This window comes from Polyodon spathula, chromosome 3, assembly GCF_017654505.1.
Source record: "Polyodon spathula isolate WHYD16114869_AA chromosome 3, ASM1765450v1, whole genome shotgun sequence".
Lineage (NCBI taxonomy): Eukaryota > Metazoa > Chordata > Actinopteri > Acipenseriformes > Polyodontidae > Polyodon > Polyodon spathula.
This window is the reverse complement of record NC_054536.1, coordinates 50,019,090-50,039,348: the sequence shown is the minus strand read 5'-3', so window position 1 is coordinate 50,039,348 and position 20,259 is coordinate 50,019,090. Positions and strand designations below refer to the sequence as shown.

Genomic DNA, 20,259 nt, shown 5'->3' with positions numbered 1-20,259 from the left:
TAAGCTGACAAGCTTTGGTACAACCTGTTTTTCCCATTCTACAGTACTTTCATCAATTTCCACAGGATTTGGGGAACACCAGGGGCACTCTTGTACACTCTGTAAGGAACTCCATTAGGCCCAGGGGATGACGCCCTTGCCTTTTTCACAGCTTACGCTACTTCTTTCCACTTAGGTGCACAGTTCTCCATTTGGTATTCTGGTGGATTGATAGTTGGGATGTCTGAAGGAATCGACATAAGCTCCTGCCTTTTTGAATACGTGTGCGTTTCCTTGAGATATCTCTCTAGCTCAGGCTTAGTTGCTTTTGGTCTGCCATTTTTCTCCCTAGTGAATAACAACTTTGCAAAATTGAATGTGTCTTTTATAAAAGTTAGTTCTTGCACGCACCTTTTTGCAGCGTTTCCATAGGCGCTCAGCTCTGTGCAGTGATGCAAGCTTATCTTTTATGACCCTTTGTAATAGATTGAGTGCCTCCTTCTGCTCTCCTCCATTGCTTCCTCAGCTGCCTCCTTTCTCTAAGTGCTCAATCTCCTGCTGCCATCTAGACTTTACAGGAATAGTAACTTTTCCACCTAAACTTTCCAACACAAAACAGAGATCCATGTTTAATGTGCCCCAACCCCTTTTCTCAGAAGCTCTTGGCCTTTTAACTCCAGGCTTGTGCCCGTTGAGGTTCTTTTCTCTCTTACCCTGGTTCATCTGACCGGGTTCACAAGGATCATTAGGTTCATCACTAGTTGTGATTATGCAAGTCCTCCTCTCATCTATGACATGGGTGCTGAACTGTGATTTGCTCCCTGTCACTGGATTTCATTCGACTGATTTGACCGACTTTGTAAAAGATACTGATAAGTGCGAGGCCCTTGTCCCTTCTCCCTCAAGCATTTCATTCTCCCTTGATGGATCTTCACACCCCTAACCGTTGTCACTTTGTCTTTGTTAACTGCAGATCTTGAGCTACAATTTTTCTATAGACGTTTTCACATATGTTACAATGTATATATGTATATATATTTTTTACGGTGCGGCCCACCAAGTGAACAGTCTTAACTTAAATGGACCTTGCTGCCAGATTTTTCCATTCAAACACATTTTCATAACCAAGTATTTCAGCAAGATTTATTTACTTAATGTTCGTGATTCAGTGAATGAAATGAACAAATCTGCTGAGACAAATTAGTGTATTGCATATATTAAGATTTTGATAAATGTATTGAGTTATAATGTTGCCTATTTTTTCTTTCGGATGTGATACAGAACAGAAAAGCCAAATTATACTTATTATACTATCTTCAGGCTATATTCATGAAGGCAATTAACTACTTTTGATTCTTTCTGATTGACGGTTTGCCAGGGATTACTCTTGCCTGTACTTTAATACTGGTCGAACCAGTACTTATAACCAAGATCTGAGGTTGTACGCCCAAGTGATTTAATCTAACAATAACCATGAGCTGTAAAGAGGATTAAGGGCAGCTGCTATTTTTTAAATATTGGTGTTAATATTGTAAAATTGAAATATTTTGCTTGCATAAATATTCAACCCCCACACATTAATATTTGGTAGAGCCACCTTTCGCTGCAGTACAGCGTTAAGTCTTTTGGGGTAAGTATGTACCAGCTTTGCACACAGTGTCGGAGTGATTTTGGCCCATTCTTCTTGGCAGATTTGCTCCAGGTTGTTCAGGTTGGTTGGACAACACTTGTGGACCGCAATTTTTAAATAGTGCCACAGATTCTCAATGGGATTGAGATCAGGACTTTGACTGGGCCACTGTAGGACATTCACCTTTTTGTTCTTGAGCCACTCCAATGTTGCTTTGGCCTTGTGCTTGAGATCATTGTCCTGCTGAAAGGTGAATTTACTCCCAAGCTTCAGTTTTTTAGCGGACTGAAGCAGATTCTCTTGCAGTATTTTCCTGTATTTTGCTCTGTCCATTCTTCCTTCAATTGTAACAAGATGCCCAGTCCCTGCTGATGAGAAGCACCCCCACAACATGATGCTGCCACCACCATACTTCACTGTAGGAATGGTGTGTCTTGAGGCATGGGCAGTGTTAGGTTTGCGCCACACATAGCGCTTTGAGTTTTGGCCAAAAAGTGTGGCAGAGCACAGCTCTGCCCTTTAGAAATTGGCAGGGATGGGGTTAAATTCCCTTACCTGCCTGGGTTTATTATGTTCAGGTGGCTGGGGTTGATTAGTTGATTAGCTTAATTAATGATCAATCAGCGCCCAGCCACCTGACATAAAAGGAAGCCTCTGCTTCTCATTTAGGGGGAGGGAGTTGAGGAAGCAGGTTGATAGTTTTTGGTTTGTGTGTATTTTTGAGATTTGTGAATCCAGTGAAGGCATTGCCCAGCCTGGAAACGTTTGTTTTTTGTACTGGTTTTTTTTTGTGTTTAAATCCCTTTATTTTGCCCTTGTGCACTTTTATTTTGTGTTATTTATAGTAAAATTGTTATTTTTTTTGAACTGCAGACTGTCTCTGGGCCTATGTCCACTCACCAGCCTGCCACATTTGGTGTCGGAAGTGGGATAGCGCCACGTAGCGGCTCAGAGCAGTATTTTTTTTTTTTTTTTTGGGGGAATTTTTGGGAGAACTATTTTTTTGGGGGGGATTATGGGAAAGAAGAGCAGACAGCGGCAAAGGCAGGAAAAGCAGCAGCTGAAGAAATGTAAGCTGTTGCAGCCACCGCTGGAGGACCCGGCCAGCCTCTTCCCCTGGTGTTCCTGGTGCGGGAAGGATTACCATCGTTGGCGGTCCTGCCCAGACGTACCACCGGCAAACTGGTGTGGCCGGTGTGAGGAGGACGGCCACAACTGGGCAGGATACCCCTACAACCAGGCCCAGGAAGAGGTGCAGTGTTCACTCCGGGCATCAGGGGCCACCCCACTACCTCCAGCACCACCACCTTCACCACCGTCCCAGGAGATCTGGGACTGGTTGATGCACCCTGAGGCAGACCTCGTCCACGATCTCCCCATAGTTATCAACATGCTGTGGCGTTGAGATGGGGAGAGGTGGGAACAGTGGGAGGAACAACACCACCCAATGTCCTTCCCAGAGGTTGCCCTCATGGTGGTTAATTACCTGGCGGTAGACATGGGAGATGCCCCGGTGACTCCAATAAAGAGGGGTGAGCCGCCTTCCCGAGAGCCAGAGAGGGGTGAGCCGCCTTCCCGAGAGCCACAGAGGGGTGAGCCGCCTTTCCCAGAGCCAGAGGGGGAGGAGGAGCTGCCGTCGCTCCCAGAGCCAGAGGGGGAGGAGGAGCTGCCGTCGTCCCCAGAGCCCGAGAGGGAGGAGGGGCCGCCGCTGTCAGAGCCCAGTGGGGAGGAGCCGCAGGCCGCTCTCAGAGCCCAGAGGGGAGGAGCTATGGCCCAAGGATGCCTGCCTTGCCACGCCCGCTCCGCTCAGGGGTGACGTATTTGGATCGCCTGGGGTTGCCTGCTGCTCCGCATCGCCTGGGGCTGCTGGTCTCTACTTTTTTTTTTTTAGGCCTCCCGAGGGTCCGCTGCTGCCGTCGCCTCCCGAGGGTCCGCTGCCGCCTTCTCCACCAGAGGAAGCTGGGCCGCCATCGCCGCCTTCTCCACCAGAGGGAGCCAGGCCGCCGTCGCCATACTACCTTGGAGATTCGGGGCCCCCTCAACCAAAGAAGGCTTGGGGGCTCCGACATCAACCCCGCCCACCACCACCCACCAAAACAGCCCACCCGAGGGACATAACTGGACTCCTTGGGGGGGGGGAGTTGGCCGATTGCGGCCGGTGTACTTTGTACATGGGGGGAGGTGTGTGGCAGAGCACAGCTCTGCCCCTTAGAAATTGGCAGGGATGGGGTTAACTTCCCCTACCTGCCTGGGTTTATTATGTTCAGGTGGCTGGGGTTGATTAGCTTAATTAACGATCAATCAGTGCCCAGCCACCTGATATAAAAGGAGGCCTCTGCTTCTCATTTAGGGGGAGGGAGTTGAGGAAGCAGATTGATAGTTTTTGGTTTGTGTGTATTTTTGAGATTTGTGAATCCAGTGAAGGCATTGCCCAGCCTGGAAACGTTTGTTTTTGTAAGTTTGTTTTTTGTATTGTTTTTTTTTTTGTGTGTTTAAATCCCTTTATTTTGCCCTTGTGCACTTTTATTTTGTGTTATTTATAGTAAAATTGTTTTTTTTTTTTGAACTGCAGACTGTCTCTGGGCCTCGATCCACTCACCAGCCTGCCACACATGGCCTCATCTGACCACAAAACCTTTTCCCACATCGCAACTGGGTCACTCTCATGCTTTCTGGCAAACTCCAGACGTGCTTTCAGATGGTACTTTTTGAGTAACGGCTTCTTTCTTGCCACCCTCCCATACAGGCCAGTGTTATGCAGAGCTCTTGATTTGGTTGACTGGTGCACCATTACTCCACTCTCAGCCATTGTACTCTGTAGCTCCTTCAAAATGATTGTTGGCCTCTCTGTGGCTTCTCTCACAAGTCTTCTTTTTGTTTGAGCACTGAGTTTTGAGGGACGGCCTTTTCTTGGCAGTGCCTGGGTGGTGTGATGCAGCTTCCACTTCCTGATTATTGATCCAACTGTGCTCACTGGGATATCCAGACACTTGGATATTTTGTACCCTTTCCCTAATCTATGCATTTGTATTACTTTATCTTTAACTTCTGTAGAATGCTCTTTTTAGTCTTCATTTTCCTTCAGATTCACAGCCTTACCAATGATCCTTCAACAGTGGGTTTTATATCTGGAAAATGTGACAGCAACTTTAATGGTTCACAGGTGGAGGCCAATGGTAAGGTAATTGTGTCCTCGTTAGGGCAATTTCTTTCATCGATGCAAACTGGGAGCTTCCACAGCACAGGGGTTGAATACTTATGCAAGCAAGATATTTCAGTTTTTTATTTTTCTAAAAAATATTTCCCAACATAAAACCAATGTCACCTTACAATAATTGATTCTGAGTTTCAGTGTTTAAAAATAAAATATCAAACAGAACGAAATTTCAATGTACCATTTGTAATTTGGTAATATGAAAGAATTGGTCAAGGGTCTGAATACTTTTGCAAGGCACTGTGTGTGTGTAATCACAGTATTTTTCCTGAAACAAAAAGTAAATCAAATAGAGTAAACAACCTAATGTGAGTAAGTATGACAAGAAACAGCAGCAGATTTCCACCCACCCCCACACCTATTTTAAGGATATATAAACCGTGCCAAATCTAAATTTGAGGACTGGAAACTGTTACTTACAGCAAGTCTGCATTGTAAGCATGCCAGTTTAGGCACTGAAAGAGACCATGTAATGATCCTTTCAGGTAAATGTTTACTTGTTGTATTTTGCTAATAATACAAGGCTTTAGCTAATCTGTGGATTTCTGCAGATACAAAACATACATAATCCACGAATTAGCAAAGCAGGGAAAATTGAGAATAAGAGAGAGTTTTTAGATAGAGTAAATCAAGAGGCTTATTAAGGTTGGTGTAAGGGGGATTAAAGTACTGATTCCTCAACTGTTGTCTTCTCAGTTTGTATCAAAGGCAACTGTTTAACATTATTTGCATGATGGAATTAGATGTAAAGTTACAGGCCGATCAACTTGTCCTTTTTAAGTGGCAGCCCTTTCATGTGTTAAGTTGTACTTCCTGGGGGACATTGAACCAATCAGTGGGCTCTGGAAGAAAGTAACAAAATATCTTCATCTTACTTTCTAGAATCTAGGTTTATAACACTTACTGCTAGTGTAGACATTCTAGATACAGTACTTTTAAAACATAAAAAAATGGGCAATAATGGGCAAACTCAAGCAAAAAAGTTTTGCTTTTTTTAAAAAAAAAATTAATTGACTAACAGGATGAATGTATACGGTATTGGAAATAAAAATGGAATGACCTAAATAAATAACATTGCAGATATTAAAGTAGACTCATCATTTACCTTTACCATTTACCTTCACACATCTACAACCATAGATGGTTTTACCTGAGTTTTCCCCACTTTTATTAAGTCCCATCATATCCCCTCATCATCAAATCACCTGACAATAAGACAGATTCACAAGGCCTTTTCCAAGTGTCATTAGCACTTTTTTTTTTACTTAAAGGGTAGAAACCCTATAACAAAATGATAAATAAACAACATAAGAATATCTAAAAGCCAGTGAATTAAATTCCTGAGTCTATTTCAAGTTATGTGACTTAATTGAGTATGTTTCTCCATGGTTGGTCGACAAATGGCTTTGTGAATTCCTATTGACTCTTTTTGTCCCATTAAAGTGAAAATGTATCAAATTGACCAATGTAAAAACAAGAAGTTAAAAAGTCAATATTTCAATTTCAATTTCAAATTAAATGAGTCTCCAGGACGCCGTCCTATCCAGGTAACAACGCAGAGCCCGAACTGAGCAGAGCATGTGCTGTCTACAGTCCTCCTCTGACACGTAGACTCGAAGATACCACTTTTGGCAAAAAGGCTGGATTTGTTCTTAATGTTACCTGCAAGTCATTTCCAGTGAAAGCCATACATGTGTCATCGATAGAGAGCGCATAAAGCTCACTTACTTGACTAGCAGACGTAATGGATATTAAAAACGCCACCTTCAAGGAAACAGGGCATAATTCTGCTGATGCCATGGGCTCGAATGGGGGACCTATAAGGACCCGCAGTACCAGTTCTAGATCCCACTTGGTGGCCTTACTTTACATGGGAGGACGAAGCCTCCGAGTCCCTTTAAGAAATTTCACTGCCAGGAAATATGCCCCAGGGGATACCAAGTCAATTTTGTCGTGGCACAGTGATATTGCTGCCAGGTATAGCTTCAAAGTGGACGCTAATTTTCCTGTGTCAAACAGATGTTGTAAGAAGGTTAATATCGTCTTAGTAGGGCTGGTCTCAGGATCGTGACCTTCTGCAAGGCTCCAGTCTTGGAAAACTTTCCATTTCTATGAGTTCTGGGCTCTAGTGCTCGGTGCCCTAGCAGACTGTAGTGTTTCTACAACTGCAGCTGGCAAACCTCGTCTGAATAGACGGCTCCGTTCAACGGCCAGACCCAGAGTTGGAGCTGGGCTGGGTTCGGGTGCCATAATAGCCCCTCCGCTTGGCTCAGGAGGTCCTTGCGCAGCGGGAGCTGCCACGGATGACCCGACATCATGTCGGAGAGGAGAGCAAACCAGGGGCACCTCGGCCATCTGGGTGCAACCAGCAGAACTTGTGCTCTCTCCACACTGATCCTCTCTAGTGTCAGGGGTATTAATCGTAGCAGAGGGAACACATACAAAAGCCCCTGTGTCCAGGGGTTAGCTAGTGTTTCTACTCTCCATGGAGAACCATAGGGGGCCCCCGTCTCTCTCCATGGAGAACATTAAGGGGCAATGAGTGGACTTGGCTGTGGCAAAGAGGTCGACCTGTGCAGTACGGAACCTCGCCCAAATCTGTTGCACCACTTGGGGATGCAGTCTCCCTTCCGAGCTGTCTGGAGCTCTTCTCTTGCTGCCTTGTTGTTCACACCGAGGAGGTGAACTGCCCTGATGGAACGCATGTTTCTGTGCATCCAGGACAGGAATGTGTGTGCTGCATGGTGAAGGCCCGGCGAGCACAGGCCGCCTTGGTGGTTTATGTAGGCTACAACTGTGGTCTTGTCTGCCCGGACCAGCACATGTTTGTGCGCTAATTGCTGGCAAAAATGAGACAATGCCAGGTTCACTATTTGCAGCTCTTGGGTATTATGTGCGCTGTAAGAGAGTGTCCTCTCTGAATAGGGAGAGTGCGGCCTCCAACGACCAAATCCTGTCTTCCGACAGTGAGACAAGCATGCTCACTGAGTTCAGTTTGATCCTCAGGAACACTGTGGACTGAGACGGTATGAAGCTGCTCTTCTGTTGATGTATCGATAGCCTTAATTTCATCACATGATCTAAGATCTGTTTTGTGTGTGCCTCTGCGCGTGCTTTGGAATGAGTGAAAACTAGCCAATTGTCCAGATAGTTCAGGATTTGAATATCCCGCAGCCTGAGTGGAGTCAGTGCTGCATCCATGCACGGGGCGTCAGCGAGAGGCCAAATGGCAGCATGCAGAATTCGTATGTGTTGCCTTGAAAGACGAAGCGCAGCTATTTTCTGTGCGCGGGACCGATCAGGACATGGAAGTAGGCGTCTTGCAGGTCAATCAATGTGAACCAGTTGCCTGGTTGGACAGACTGTATGATACGCTGTGCTGTCAACATGTTGAACTTCCTCTGTTTGAGGAACAAGTTGAGGACCTTGAGGTCCAGAATTGGTCTGAAACCACAGTCCCTCTTGGGCACCAGGAAGTACCTGGAGTAAAAGCCACTTAGGGCATCGCTTGGACTTACCAAGCACACAGCATTGTCTGTTGAAGATTGGCAATCTTCTGTTGTAGGAGTATCACGCTCGCTGGTTCGACGGTGTTGAGGAGCACACACTTGAAGGGTGGTGGACCGAAGCAGAATTGTAGAGCGTATCCATGTCTCATTGTCGATAACATCCAGGAGTCCTGGGTGCAGCCTTGCCATGGGTCGTTGCCATTGATCAGTCTGGTTGTGAGGGGGGTTTGGTGGCAGCTGGGGCCCCTCAGGGGCGGTCTCCCTTGGGCTTGGGAGGGGCGGGTTTTTCTTAGGCCCCGGCCTCGGTCTCTCGCGGTGGTCCCTTGCCGCCGGCTCTGCCTGTTACTGTTTGTCTGCTCTGGGGTGGAGGGTGGTGTTCAGTCCCTTTTACCCCAGCAGGCTGTGAATGCCACCTTGGGCACTGAAGGTAAGCCAGAAGGCGTGAGAATTTGGAGGCAACCTCTGTGGCCTTGTGGGATCTCTCAAGGCTCACATCAATGGTTGTCCCAAATGTCTGCCCCATTGTAATGGGGGCATCCAGTAACGCCACCCTCTCAGTCTCCACGACCTTGGCTTGCGTCCTTCACAAATGGCGGCGAGCGGCCACCATTGCCGCCGGCGACCTCCCTGATGCCTGGCCTAACTACCCCATTAGGTCAGTCATCGCCCTTGCTACAGCCTGGACCTCCCCTGTGTCTGCCTCAGTGGATCTTTCCTGCAGCCTCTCTGCTAACTGGGTTTGGTAGAGCACCAGTATAGCCATGGCGTTCGCTGCTCTAACTGACAGCGCTGCCGATGCATACGCCTTTTTAAGCTTTGCATCCGTTGTTCTGCAAGGCTTGGATGGGAAGGTTCGGTCATTATCCCCCTTGGTGAAGGTGGAACCTTGCACCAATACTGTGACCGTGTCCCCGATAGTGGGGAATGTGCCTAGGCCCGCTTCTTGGGCTCCTGCAGTGTGCAGTAGAGACTCTGCTGTTCTGGAGGCTGAGGGTGCAGATGCTGGGTTACTCCAGGAGGAGCACACCAATTCCCAGAAGTCCTGGCACAAAGGGAGGGCTTGCTGTGTGTCCCCTTTTTGTTGGAGGAAACGATTTCCCTTTCCCTCCTGTTCTTCCGGCCAGGGAATGTCTGTGGCTGCAGCAGCACGCTGCATTAGTGCCCGGAACTCTTCCCTCGGCGACACATGCGGCAGGGGTGGTAAGGAGCACCCCACTGTGGCCTGCCCGATGGAAGTGGCTGGGTTCGAGATGTCTGATCTTGACGCCATGAAGGACAGCTCGCCTGGGCTAGGAGGTCTAGGTGCTGAGTATGAGGAACGAGACTGTGGAAGTTGGGGTTGCCCGGTGGTAGGGGGCAGTCTGCCCTATGACTTTAGTAGGGTCTCCACCAAATCCTGGAAGCGCTGCTCAGCCGAGCTTCCACGCCTCCGAGGCAACTGACGGTGAACGTGGGGAAGGAGAGCGGTACCTGCACGCTGTCCCCTGGTGAACGCCCCCTCGAGCGGTACCGACTCGGCGGTGACCATCTTGCCTTCCCTGAGAGGTGTCTGCACCTCTGTACCAGTGGTCGGGAAGGGGAGGGTGACCCAGGTGTGCAGGAGAGCTCTCTGGTCACTGTAGGGGAGGGGGGGGTCCCTAGAGGACCTCTGCGGATGACCTTGGACCACTGACCTCATTCTCTCATGGCTCGAGGAGAGGGATTCTGCTGGGGATAAGGCTGCTGTCCTGCGCTTAGTTCTTTTCGAGAACTTCCTGCACGGAGAGCAGTCCAACTCACCCGACAGTGCTTTGGCTGCATGGTCTGGCCCTAACCATCTGGCGCAGGACAGGTGCTCATCCTGTCTGGGCAGCTTCAACATGCACTGATCGCCCTGGAAACCAGTGGAGGACCTAGTTGACTGAACTGACATGGCGTTGTAGGTGGGGCTTCTGCGCTCGGGGCCGAGATCGAGTGGTCGGTGCAGAGTCAATCGGCGCCTAGGTCGGTGCCGATGGTGGGCGCGGTCGGCGCCAGGCTTTAGGTGGCGCCGAAGATGGTTACACCGGTGCCGAGTCAATCGGGGCCAGGTAGGCGCTGTTCCAAGACTGAGGTCGACGGGAGAATCGCAGTCGATGCCAGGTTATGTAGCCGATTCAGTCGGGGTGATCGCCAAGGGCAAGTGCAGCCGCGCTAGGTTTGCCCTAGGCTTGAGAGGGGCGCTAGGCCCGAGCTGATATTTTTTTTTTTCTCACTGTGACCAATTAAATTGGAGTAGAGGACGATGCCGCGAGCCAGAGGAGTCTCCTTACAGCACCAGAACAGCTCCCAACATGGTATTTGAAAACTACATAAGGCCTTGCATAGTGGAAAAGAGTAATGGCCGTTTGCCAGTCTAGCAAGAGGGGTCGAAACCAGTTCTAGTCAATAAACTGACAGTAGAATCAGGCAAGAGCACTCTTAATGTTCGAAAGCATGATTTTACTGTGGATATAAAAAAATTTGAAGGTATAAACCGACAAATTAGCCAAATTCGGACAAGAAAGCACAAAGCAATCTGTGACCCGTCTCAATGAAGTGAGAGAGAAAATGGCGATATGTTACTGTGAGGACGTCCCTCTTCAGCAGGAGGTAGGAGGGACTTCCCCCTCACAGCAGGGCCCTGATAGGGCAGCTTTTTTATATATGCTCAGTGATTGACGATCAGAGAGGGCTCTTTCCCATTCGGTAATGGTTGTCATTCCATTGAAATGTCCGTTATACCAGGGTGTTTACTATACTAGGGTTTGGCATTTTTTTTTGTATTAAAATAATGACAAAACGGCAAATTTGAATTGAACATCAATATATAGTACTTTTATGAAAATTCCTTCACATTGATCAACATTTAAACGGCATTGTGACTTTTATTAAACACAAAACAGAAAGTAAACAAACGGGTCATGTGACGCTACCAACAATGGTAACGCACAGAGGACACATACAGAAGACTGTACAAAAGGCAAAATAAAACACAGTACAAAAACTACAAATAAAAAGGTGCCACACAGGGCGAGCACTAGCCTTACTGAACGAGGCATCCCGCTCCAGGAACCTGCTACACCCGATTGAGGACGGGCACAGCCAATCACTAGCTGCCCTAGCTCTCAACCAAACCTAGCAGACAGCAAGTCTCAATCGAGCGCCTGTCTGTAAACAATCAAAAGTAAGAAAGAAAGAATGTACACTTACATGTTGAATACAGTAATTAAATGTACTGTCTTGAAAAAAATACTATCCAGTGTAGATTGCTCCTCATGCCCGTTGCCTGGTTGCATTTTGTGTGAAGATGACGGACAGGCAAGGATTGCATTCGTCATCCATGAATCGTAGTACAATAAGTCATCTTTGAATTGGAGATCGTTGTATCCGGGTCGATCCTGTACGTGATCATTCTAATAGGGCTAATTTGCATTGAAAAAATCGGTTCTTGCTTTTGGGATCGTTAAAAACAGGTGTTCGTTATAAGAAGGGTTTGTTATAGTGAAGTTGGCCTGTATGTATGTATGTGTGTGTAATTATATATATATATATATATATATATATATATATATATATATATATATATATATATATATACATATATACACACATATACATACATACACACACAACTATAAATTACACATCATGGTGGGTTCTGATGGCATGAAAGACCTCAAGAGCAAAGCTGAGATGTTTCCAAAAATATAGAGTAATATGATTTATATTTCCACGTTGTTTATATTAGATATTCAATTCATTCTGGTAGATGACCTCTTAGCATGTCCAATAACATGGTGGTTTCTGAACCTGGAGCCTTGGGTTCAATCCTCAGTCATCATTACTATCTGTGTTAAACATACTTTCCTGGCAGTTCCTATGCAAGATTTGTGATATATGGTACTAAACTATGTTAAAAAAAATCCTGTTTGCAGGCCTTCTTTAGTAAATTTAACATTTTTAATTGGATAATGATATTTTCCTCACCCCTGCAGATAATTATTTTCTGTTAGTAACCAACCATTTGATTCTCCAATAAACTGACATTCTTTGTAAAATGCTTGATATGGGGTTCTTAACCTACGGTGAAAAGGTCTAATATGGATTGAGTGTTTAACATTCTTTGATGTTTGAATGATACCAATATGTCATTTTTCTTTAAGGCAGAAGAGGAGAGAGATGACATGGAAAGAGTAAAGCTTGACAACAAAAGGATTTTATTTAACCTACTTCCTGCACATGTTGCACAGCACTTTCTGATGTCCAACCCAAGGAATATGGTAAATTAAATTCACATCTTTATAATATTATATAAGAAGCCAGCTTCTAAAACTATATTACCAACCAAAACGCTTAGGGGTAAATGGAAGGATACAGATGGTGCAGAACCCTCATAATATGTCCGTAAATTGTGTTAGCAGCTGCTAAAAATGCGGCATATTTAAAGAATAATGTTCACCTGGCATTCTGCACTTGCTATCAGAATTGCACTTTGCCATCATTAATCCATTAAAATGATATTAAAATACATTTAAATGAAAAAAGAGCATGGAATTGGAAGGGATCTGGATACTAGGTGTGCGCAAACATTATAATGTGATGTAAGGATTTGGACTTCCACTTAGCTAATTGCTGTCCCTCCAAAAACTTTACACCACTTCTTACAAGGTGCAAATCATTGTAGAAGCGAGCAATTAAGAGCTGTATATAAGCACACACCTGCAGAGACCTGTCATTGGCTGTGGTACACTTCCTGATACGGCCACACTTGGCTCTTGTTGAGGAGAGGCAGAAACACGTTTGGAGGAGAAGGGCAAGACGATCCCAGGGTCACTTTGTTTGGGATGCTGGAATTGAATGACCAGTGGCCTACTAATATCCTGTGGACAGATGAAGCACACTTCACCATGTCTGGAAGTGTGAACACGCTCAACTGTGTTATCTGGTCAGAGACTAATCCACATGCAACATTTGTGAGAGTGCTACGTGGTGTTAAAGTGGCAGTGTGGTGTGGCTTTGTGGCTAACTTTGTTATTGGACTCTTCTTTTTTGAAGAGCCATCAACAAGGGGACCACAAACATGCCCAGTCACTGTTGCACAATACCACACCATGCTGACAACAGCATGTCATTCCTATGCTGCAGCAACGAAATGTGATAAACACTACAGTCTTCATGCAGTTGATGCCCCTCTGCATATTAGTAACCAGGTGAAGCACCTCTTGCAGGAGCACTTTCAAGACATAATCATTTTATGTCACTTTCCTTGTGATTGACCACCTCGTTCACCTGGAGCTTACACCAGCAGATTTCTGGTTATGAGAGTACCTGAAGTCACACATGTACCGAGGGAACCCTCACACTATTCCGGACCTCAAGGATGCCATTGTCCGGGAGGTTTTTTTGATACAACTATAGTATTTCTTTTTTATATAGATTGCTATCTGGCAAATTTGTTTTTTATAATTAGTTATATCTATTCTTAATTTTACCTACAGTGCCCCCTGGGACTCTCCTAAGAGACTGTCTAGCCAAATATTTAGTGGCTGTTTTAGCAGACAGCTTCTCTATAGTTTTGTAACTTAAAGTGGAGAAAATATATCAGAAGAAAAACACACAAAAATGTTGACAATAATCTAAAAATAAAATCTGAACCAATATATTGCATTTTCAATGTCTGATTCACAGTGAACATGGTACTGTAGCTAGCTGAAAGTCAAATCTAAATGCACATAGCTGTAAGCTCCTGGATAAAGAGGTTAAGGGTGACTAAAGGAAGACACAGGGTCGCCTTGTGGTGAGGGAAATCAGACTTTGAAAAACATCTGTGAACTAGAGTCAGCAACTTAATCACTTTACCTGATAGTCAAGGGAAGAGTTTCATTGCCAACTGCAGCTCAGCTCATGACTACCACATTGGAAAAATATCAAAAACAATTTAACTTGATTTATCCATGGTTGCAGGATCTTTACTACCAATCGTATTCGCAAGTGGGTGTGATGTTTGCTTCCATTCCCAATTTCAATGATTTCTATATTGAGCTGGATGGCAATAACATGGGCGTGGAATGCTTGCGCCTATTAAATGAAATCATTGCTGATTTTGATGAGGTAAGTATTTTTTATTCATGCACTGTATAATGTATTACCTTGATCTGAAAGTCTGTATTACAGTTTTGTCTGTTAAAGAACGGCAAAAACTTCAATGAAGGAACATTTCATTTTCATAACTTTTTACTTCAGAAAACTAAAGTATAAGTGGCAGTTACAAAGCATAATATTATTGCTGAAATTGACAAATTGTTCAAGCTGGAAACTAGTTCTGATATTCAGGTCTAAAAAAATGTTAAGAAGCAGCGAATAGACAGAACTGTTTTCACACAAAAGACAATAAACACATTAAACTGAGTTTTGGAACAGCTTTTCCAGCATACCTCACATCAATTAACCAGAATTCTCCCAAACATCTCATCTAGTCATCAAATAAACACCATTCAATACCACACATTTTGGCATGGGTTTTTGTCCTAAACTACTGAGGTATGTCATTTGACATCTATAATATCATTTTACATTGTATGAGTTGTATATGGATATACATTTTTATTTTTAGCTGATGGACAAAGAATGTTACAAGGATATTGAAAAGATTAAAACTATTGGCAGCACCTACATGGCAGCAGTGGGGTTAGTGCCTACAACTGGAACCAAGGTAAGACAGTGACAGTCCCTATTTGTTAAGGTTTAAACAGCAGTGGTTCGGAAGAAGGCTTTAGTAACTGATCAAGTTGTGTCCACAAGTTGAAAAGTAGCGACCGATTAACAACAGACCAGAGTCACATGAAATAAAGCCAGTCTGTTTTTAACATGTAACAGGTGATTAGCATTGTCAAAATATGTAATCTCTGCACTTAATAAAAGGCTATTCCCAGTGTGTAAATAATTTATCAAAAAAAAAGTTTAAGAAGATTATTACTAATATCCGAAAAACAGTAGAGCAAATTCACATTATTATGTTCATAGCCGTTTTCTTCACTGAATTCATTGTATCTGTACATTCTTGCCATAGGACTCCCCTGGATACTGGGTGCTTCTACAGTAACAAGTCACATGTTGATTTCAGTAGATGGGAACTGTTAAACTGATACAACTATGACATAACTATTTTACACACTCAGTAGTTTTGAAATAGGGTCCTGTGTGTACCAAAGTGTATTTATATATGTATAGCATTGTAAAATGACAGCAAGAGTCCTATTGTTATTGTTTAAACCACAGAGGTAATCATATTCACCATGGCCTGGTCAATTCACTAGATGCCAATGTGTCCGTAAAAAACCCTGCAACACAGAACATGCTAATCTTTATTTATACAACAATAAAAAGATCCTACTCCCACACTTATGGTGACTCATTAAGGCATGCGGTACGGAAAAATTAAATAAATCAATTTGAAATTGAGATCCTAAGATCTTTATTTTTTCTTTTTGAGCCTTCATAGCTGCTTAAGATATTACTGTACTGAAATGTGTCACTCTGGCCAGGATCTACATATCTACATATAGTATCATAGTGGTACAGTTTGGGGAGTGGGGTTCATTTTGTTATACTGTCTTGTTTTTCAGCACTTTCATGTAAAAGGTCTACTATTTCTAACAAGGGCATTTTTTGTTGTTGTTTTTTTTTTTTCAGGCCAAAAAATCAATCTACACTCACTTAAGCACAGTGGCAGATTTTGCTATAGAGATGTTTAATGTACTAGATGGAATCAACTACCAGTCATATAATGACTTTGTCTTAAGAGTTGGTAAGCATCTGTTTTTAAATCTGGGATAAGTGAGTGATGCTTTACACATAACCATTGCCATTGTCTCTTAAATAAGCACTTGAAGGAGTAAACAAAAGCTGTAAAAAAAAAAAAAAAAAAAAAAAAAAAAAAATATAGCAATAGCAACATTGGCTATGTTTCCATTTGAGCTGTTAATTCGCTAAAAGGAAACATTTAAACCAAAAATGTGCAATTTGCCCAATGGAAATATGCTTAATTTGCATACATTTTGCTATTATCCAAATTAAATACTGTAGACTATAGTATTTTGGAAAATCGAATCGGTAATTCTTGCGAATCAAGGCACATTAATATGCTTAAATTCAATGGAACAGAGTATATTCACATAAAAAGAAAACACGGGACTGAGTAAATCATCCCAGACTGCTTCTGTTTTGTTTGTTGTGTGTTTTTTTTTTTTCTTTTATGAAAACATGCCGCATTCTAAAGGAATTAGACTTAATTGGGAAGCAGAAACTGTTCGCAGTTAATTGAATAACATGATGTGTCTACTTGGAGAAGTTCATAGGATTCTTAAAAATATGCTAAAAATAAGCATACAAAGTGAGTAAATAATAAAGTACACACAATGATTGCACATTCAGCACAAAAAGGAAACCAAACATATTAATATAAAAAAAGAAGTTCGTTTTATAATATATATATATATTTATATATATATATATATATATATATATATATATATATATATATATATATATATATATATATATATATATATATATATATATATATATATATATATAGATATAGATATAGATATAGATATATTGTGAGACAAGGAGCAGAGAAAGGGTAGTTCTAAGGAACACAGGACTACACCTCCCAGAAGGACACGGGCTGAAAAACGTTAATTTGGCTGTTTTATTGTTTAATTACATTTAATTGTTCTATTAAATTAACCCCACCACCTGGCTACCATTGTAAATTAGAACCAGGTGCAGGGTATTTAAAGAGAGCAGCCAGTATGTTCTAGGCTGCTGTAGTGTGAAGAGCCTGACTCTTTGTAGTTAAAGGAAAGAAAAGGTACTGTGTAAATCCTTCCTTTTTGTGCAACGTCCATTTGTGAATGTAAAGTGTGGTTTTGTTTTAAATTGGTAAGCAGGTAGGTTAAGGTTCCTGTGACAGAGTTTAGTTTAGTACTCCATATGGAGTTAGGTTTTGTTTTTGTTTGTTTTATTTTTCTGTGAAAATAAAAATAGCGCAACCACGCTGTGAAAAATTAAGTGTTTTGTGTGTGGCTGGGTCATTAAAGTGCTGAAAAAGAACCCGGAGCACTGAAATCACTATATATATATATATATATATATATATATATATATATATATATATATATATATATATATATATATATATATATATATATATAGTGGCTTGCAAAAGTATTCAGACCCCTGACCAATTCTCTCATATTACTGAATTACAAATGGTACATTGAAATTTCATTCTGTTTGATATTTTATTTTTAAACACTGAAACTCAGAATCAATTATTGTAAGGTGACATTGGTTTTATGTTGGGAAATATTTTTAAGAAAAAATAAAAAACTGAAATATCTGCTTGCATAAGTATTCAATCCCCACACATTAATATTTGGTAGAGCTACCTTTCGCTGCAATACAGCTTTAAGTCTTTTGGGGTAAGTATGTACCAGCTTTCCACACAGTGTCGGAGTGATTTTGGCCCATTCTTCTTGGCAGATTTGCTCCAGGTTGTTCAGGTTGGTTGGACAACGCTTGTGGACCGCATTTTTCCAATAGTGCCACAGATTCTCAATGGGATTGAGATCAAGACTTTAACTGGGCCACTGTAGGACATTCACCTTTTTGTTCTTGAGCCACTCCAATGTTGCTTTGGCCTTGTGCTTGGGATCATTGTCCTGCTGAAAGGTGAATTTCATCCTAAGCTTCAGTTTTTTAGCAGACTGAAGCAGATTCTCTTGCAGTATTTTCCTGTATTTTGCTCCATCCATTCTTCCTTCAATTGTAACAAGATGCCCAGTCCCTGCTGATGAGAAGCATCCCCACAACATGATGCTGCCACCACCATACTTCACTGTAGGGATGGTGTGTCTTGAGGCATGGGCAGTGTTAGGTTTGTGCCACACATAGCGCTTTGAGTTTTGGCCAAAAAGATCTATCTTAGTCTCATCTGACCACAAAACCTTTTCCCACATTGCAGCTGGGTCACTCTCATGCTTTCTGGCAAACTCCAGACGTGCTTTCAGATGGTACTTTTTGAGTAACGGCTTCTTTCTTCCCACCCTCCCATACAGGCCAGTGTTATGCAGAGCTCTTGATATGGTTGACTGGTGCACCATTACTCTACTCCCAGGCACTGAACTCTGTAGCTCCTTCAAAGTGATTGTTGGCCTCTCTGTGGCTTCTCTCACAAGTATCCTTCTTGTTTGAGTGCTGAGTTTTGAGGGACGGTCTTTTCTTGGCAGTGCCTGCGTGGTGTGATGCAGCTTCCACTTCCTGATTATTGATCCAACTGTGCTCACTGGGATATCCAAACGCTTGAATATTATTTTGTACCCTTTCCCTAATCTATGCATTTTTATTACTTTATCTCTAACTTCTGTAGAATGCTCTTTGGTCTTCATTTTCCTTCAGATTCACAGCCTTACCAATGATCCTTCAATAGTGGGGTTTTTATCCAGAAAATGTGACAGCAACTTTAATGGTCCACAGGTTCAAGTAAAAAGTAATAATATGAGGGGGGGGGGGGGGGGGGGGGGGAGCAAGGCTGGAGAGATTTTCTGCACGGACCTGGAGGAGTTCCTCGGTGATCTGGAGGATCAAGGCTGGTGCCTTGCCTGCGGGGTGTACCGGCACGTGGTGGCTGTCTGCCTCTTCCAAGTGGAGGAGGAGGAACCGGCACAGGTGAGTAAGGTGAGGAGAAGGAGGGGCAGAAAAAATATGCAGCAGCCGCAACAGGAGGAGTTACGGGATGAAAGTTGGGAAGTTTTTTTTTTTAAAAGAACATCGCGGCAGAGCTGTGCCCTGGCTGTGGGACGTATGGACACACGTTGGCCATCTGCTCCACGCAATATACAGAGGTGGAAGTAATGCCTGTGTGGGAGGAGCCCATGTGTCCAGCGCCCAGACGGGGGGGGGGGGGGGGGGGTCTGTGAGCGTCTAGCGCCCAGACGGGGGGACCGCGGGAAACGAAAGCCAAAGGGACTACTGTTGCCACCTCCGCCAGCAGAGGAAGAATGCCTGCTGACCGCATCTCCACCAGCAGAGGAAGAATGCCTGCTGTCCCCATCTCCACCAGCAGGGTGAGTGCCTGCTGGTATCACTTCCCCTACCGTCACCACCTGGAGGAGAGGAGCAGGTGCTTCCTCTGCCTCCATCACCTTCTCCTGCAAGTGAGGGAGAGCCGCACCAGTCCCCTGCAAGTGAGGGAGAGCCGCACCAGTCCCCTGCAAGTGAGGGAAAGCCGCACCAGTCCCCTGTAACAAGTGTAGACTACACACCTCTCCCACCTCCGTCACCAGGAGACTACATGCTTCCACCACATCCATCAACAGGTGAAGAGCAGCAGGAGCTGCCTCAGCCTCGCCACCTCCACCAGCAGAGGGTGAATGCTTGCTGGGTTCCTGTCCACCAGCAGAGGGTGAATGCTTGCTGGGTTCCTGTCCACCAGCAGAGGGTGAGTGCCTTCTGGTATCACTTCCCCCACCATCAGGGGGAGAGGAGCAGGAGCTGTCTCTCCCTGCACCAAAAGGACCAGGGATAGATGCTGGCAGTCCTCAGCAGCCCTTGCGTAGGCTGCTGAGGGAAACACGGGGAAGAACCGCCCGGCCACAATGGCCGAGAAGAGGATCAACACCCGCACCCCAGCTTGTCCTGACTCCCTGCCTTGCTTTGCCCAAGGATGCCTGCCTCGCTTTGCCCAAGGTTGCCTTTTGCTCCGCATCGCCCGGGGTTGCCTGTTGCTTCGCATCGCCTGGGGTAGCCAGCCGCTCCGCATCACCTGATGTCGCTGAAACTGCTTCGCCAGGGGTGACAGTCAGCTGTGCTTTGATGCAGGAGTCAGTGTGGCTGGAGCCCCACCAGAGGGAGCTGCCAGA

At 44.2% G+C, this 20,259-nt stretch overlaps 1 protein-coding gene across 1 annotated transcript in view; it reads left to right on the top strand.

The window, feature by feature from the left end:
- LOC121313146 (adenylate cyclase type 1-like) overlaps positions 1–20,259 on the top strand; it is a 157,950-nt gene that overhangs the window by 119,940 nt on the left and 17,751 nt on the right. The window contains exons 15-18 of the mRNA XM_041245361.1: positions 12,496–12,612; positions 14,297–14,443; positions 14,946–15,044; positions 16,025–16,139. Coding sequence (XP_041101295.1) covers positions 12,496–12,612; positions 14,297–14,443; positions 14,946–15,044; positions 16,025–16,139 — 478 coding nt within the window. The remainder of the gene's footprint in view (positions 1–12,495; positions 12,613–14,296; positions 14,444–14,945; positions 15,045–16,024; positions 16,140–20,259) is intronic.